The sequence below is a fragment of the Cyprinodon variegatus genome, unplaced genomic scaffold (assembly GCF_000732505.1).
Source record: "Cyprinodon variegatus isolate N-32 unplaced genomic scaffold, C_variegatus-1.0 Scaffold527, whole genome shotgun sequence".
NCBI classification, from domain to species: Eukaryota; Metazoa; Chordata; class Actinopteri; order Cyprinodontiformes; family Cyprinodontidae; genus Cyprinodon; species Cyprinodon variegatus.
In genome coordinates this window covers 606,451-610,675 of record NW_015150980.1, presented here as the reverse complement: position 1 = coordinate 610,675, position 4,225 = coordinate 606,451, and the positions used below count along the sequence as shown (strand labels likewise).

The following is a 4,225-nucleotide window of genomic DNA, read 5'->3' as shown; positions in this document are numbered from 1 at the left end:
ACATAACTCACAATCCCACTTTGGACCCAGGTGGAGTCTTTTTTGGTCACTAGAGCTGCCCCGTTGTCATCCTGTGAAATAATTTTTAGGAGAATATAGATATTAGCAGCTTTAATTTATTGCTTTTTTTCCCCCTCAAAGGCCCCCTAGAGGCAAGGCATAAAATAACCACAGTCAATGTTATGTTATAGCCAACACAGAGAGTCAGTGCAGTTATTTCATTTCAGTTAAGAACTGACAAATTCTGTGATTTTTGGTCATTTTAATATTTGACCAAACATAAAAAAAAGAATATGTTAGTAAAGAAAAAAAAAAAAAAGAAAAGAATAAAAAGAAAACAGGTAGTTACATAATATGCAGTCTTTGATCCATTCTCACTTCCAGCACACATCATGTTCTCTGTTATTGAATGGAGGTTGCCGTAGTAGTAGTAGTAGTAGGAGTTTCTGTAGAAGCAGCTGCATTTATTGTTCCCAAAAACTGATACATCAACTACCTGGAAAGTATCAGGATAATAATAGTGTCCTAAAAATAAATGTTTAAAAAGGTTAGATATTCATGAGGAATTCAACACTGGTATTATAAATTAAGAGATTGTAAAGAAATAAAGCAAGACTTACCATTTGAGCCAAAACCAGTGACCCAGCTGGCAGTTCCATCATAGAAAGTGCTTTCTTCTGAAGCCAAGCAGACCGGTTGGATGTAGTCCGTAAAGTTGACAGGAGCTGACATCTTTAAAAGACAGATGTCGTTGTCACCGACACTATAGTAAGCTTCATAATCTTGATGGCAGACGATTGAGTGAACTCTCCTAGTTTCTTCCCCATATCTTGACTGGTTGTTTGCACCCAAGTGCAAAACTGCACCACTGAGGTAAGAACTTAGAGAAGAGAGAACAAATAATATGGAATAAATGTAATGCCACTGATTATCACATTAACAATAACCTCATTATCTACCTCTATTGCCTTCAAATCATTAATTAATAGGTGGAGATAAAACTTTATCTTCTTGCTTTACTCTTTTAAATATATCATTTTAAAATTTACCCTTTTAAAGAAAGAAAAATGTGAAGCAGAGTTGATCGAGAGAAATGAATGAGGCACAACAGAAGATATTCAAACATATTACTATCTGTTGGGTACATGTGAAACATTGTGTTTATCCCTACAAGCAAAAATACCAAACCACAGCTGCTTACCTTCTTGAGCAACGGGCAGCTGTCAGAACCCACTGATCTGTGATCAGCGAGCCTTGACAAAAGACCCAGCCATTGTGGGTAAGAGTGACATGCCATGGCCAAGCTCCTGGAGAGGCATCTTGCCCTCCTAGGATCCTACTGTTGATTGGAGACCTGGCACAGGCTGACAACATTCACAAAGTCAGGAACAAATGATCATGATGCCATTGTTTATTTATGAGTAAAATAGTGGGTTACAATTAATAAATACGTTTTTTCAGCTCAATGGGACATTTGCAGTAAATTTGAAATATTAACAGCAGTAAAAAAAAACTAAAATATCATTAAATGTTTTTGTTGTTTAATACATAAAAAAAGACTAGTTCTTACCATGTTGTGTGTTGATTCCTGAAATTTGAACACATAAATATGTTAGACAAACAGGTAAGGTGAGATATTTTACAGCATTAGACGGAGACACAGACACTGGAACTGAAAAGCTTATCATTCCCCCCACACTCACAGTCACATTTCTCTACCCTAGTGGAGACTTACCATTGATTTCCATTCATTTCTAACCCATTTCAACAGCGATGCTGTGACCCATGGTCTAAACTTAACAATTAGATGTTAATACCAAACCCTAGTCCTAAACCTAACATATAACCCTAAAACAGCATTTGTACCAATGTGGACAAGACATTGGTCCCAACAAGGAGCAAGCGGTCCTCACTGTGTGCTAAGATTTATGGAAAATGGTCTTCACAGTGTAACAAATACACACTTACACACACACATACCACTCTTAACAGGTAGTGCACATATTAGATATTAAAGATATCAGATACTAAAGAGCCAAATTTAAAATAGTGAAAGATGACTAACCAAGTCACTTTCGTCATTAAATTTACCATAAAATAATATGTATACAAAAGTGTAACATGGTAGTGCCAAAATCAGACAAATGTGAAAAATGTCCATGTTTTTATAGTTTTGCAGTTTAACCTTATAATCTGTCAAATATATTGCAGACTGATCTTTTTTTTTTCTAAGGAAACCTACTTTATTCGAAGTCAACATGATAACAAAAGGAAAATGTGTCACTGCAGCAGCCTAGGCATCAGTTTTGAGAGATAAGCCATAGTACCTCTTAACATCCGCCTCATTTTGGGAAATTCTCTCCTATTTTGCATACCCAAATGGAAAAGCAAATATCTTAGAAACCGTAAGTCCAAATTACATGTGTGATTCATTGTTTTAAAACTAACACCATGAAAATGGGGTGAGTAAAACACAGCCAAGCTGCATCAGTTCAAACAAGACTCGAAGTGGTTTTTTATTCTCGTAAATGAGAGGTCTTTTTTGAACAGCAGTAATAAAGACATGCTTGCTTGTTGTGGCTGCTTTGTCATATTTATAATTTACCATGCTCCCATGTCTGCGTTCAGTGTGCACTTTACCTGTGTAATTTTCATGCATTCTTAGTTATTAGTTGTAAATCGCGCTGGCAATCCGGTGGGTTTTGAGAGGTTAAATCCAAATAGCTCTGCTGGATATGAGTCTAGAATAATGACCGTAAACCACCGATTATCAAAAAAAAGAAAAAAAAAATGAAAAAAATAAATGCAAAAAAAAAAAAAAGTATTATTTTTGTGTTTTATGGTTTTATCCAAAGTAGAGTACCCAAAGATTTTGGTCCCGATTTAAGCAATTACATTACCGTATACATTTCAAATAAATTTTAGATGCTTTTTGAAAGTTCCTCAAAAATGGCAAGAAACCATTTAATTTAAAGTTAAGAAAAAAAAAAAGAAAAAAAAAAGAACCCTTTAACTTCCATATAGCTGCGAACATCAGTTTTATGATGCTAGAATCTGGAAAATGAATGCAATCCCCTTTGGGAATAATAAAGTATCTATCTACACCACACATTTTTTTTTTTTTTTTTACCACTGAAATGTAACACACGTTTCAGTGATTACAGGCAGTGTGCCCTTTTCCCGACAGCATTTACAGCAAAGAGTAATAGAAATAATGTTTTTTTGTTTTTTTTTTACCTTTGGAGAGGAAAACAATCATCACAATGATCCCACATGCCAACTGTTGAAGAGCCATCTTGACCAATAACTAGTTCCTCTTGGCTTCAACATTAAATACAGGACTTTTTGTGTTTAGCTCCACCCAGAGTGACATAACATGTATTAAACTTTTCCCGTTACCAAGTATCTCTGACTGGTCCAACAGATAAATGAATTTCACTTGCTTTTCTGAATCACATTGTTGGTAATAAGTTTTCACATAAAGCTATAGACAGAGGTGTCAAGTAACAAAGTACAAATACTTTGTTACTGTACTTAAGTACAGTTTTTAGGTATCTATACTTTACTCCATTACTTGTTTTTCTTCCTATTTCTCACTTCTACTCATTAAATTTTTACACAAGCATATGTACTTTCTATCCTTACATTTTTAAAACAGACTTTATTCGTTACACTTGGCTTTGGTTTTATCTTTATATATATTTATTTCATCTCATGAAATCGATCCAATGCAGATCATTGGTGCCATCCACATGTAGCCCTCTTTTACTTACCAATTAACTGAGTGAGCTCGGGGTTCTATCAACCTTATTTTCTTTAAAATGTATGTCGTTGATCTGTACACTATTCAGATTTAGTATTGCATACTTAATATGGAACTAAGGAGTTGCAGACTAAATCATCACTGTACAAAAAGTATAACATGTTAACATTACCCATCCCTTTATTGAGAAAAACAACACAAATACGGGGGGATAAAATAATTACTTTTGAACCTTATTTTTTAAAAGAAAAACAAACCCAAACCCAAAAGTAAAACACCCACAATGGGTTAATCCAAATTTACAGTAAAATATTTCTTAAAGGAATAGTACACCCAAAACATGATTAGCCTTCATTTTCTACTCACCCCCATGCTGAACAACACTCTGGAGTACTTTTTTGATATCTCAAATGCATCTGGAGATCTGGGAGGCTTCTTGCTGTCTGCTGACATTCAAATAAT

At 34.7% G+C, this 4,225-nt stretch overlaps 1 protein-coding gene across 1 annotated transcript; it reads right to left on the bottom strand.

Annotated features, from left to right (window-relative positions):
• Positions 1–5: 5 nt before the first annotated feature.
• Positions 6–3,294, bottom strand: LOC107095179 (serine protease 27-like; the record flags this gene model as incomplete). Its single annotated transcript, XM_015391169.1, has 6 exons — positions 3,238–3,294; positions 1,571–1,588; positions 1,202–1,364; positions 621–880; positions 350–525; positions 6–71 (listed from the first exon to the last, which is right to left on the bottom strand). Coding segments are annotated over exons 1-6 (705 nt in total), but the record flags the coding sequence as incomplete, so codon positions are not given.
• Between the last annotated feature and the right edge of the window lie 931 nt (positions 3,295–4,225).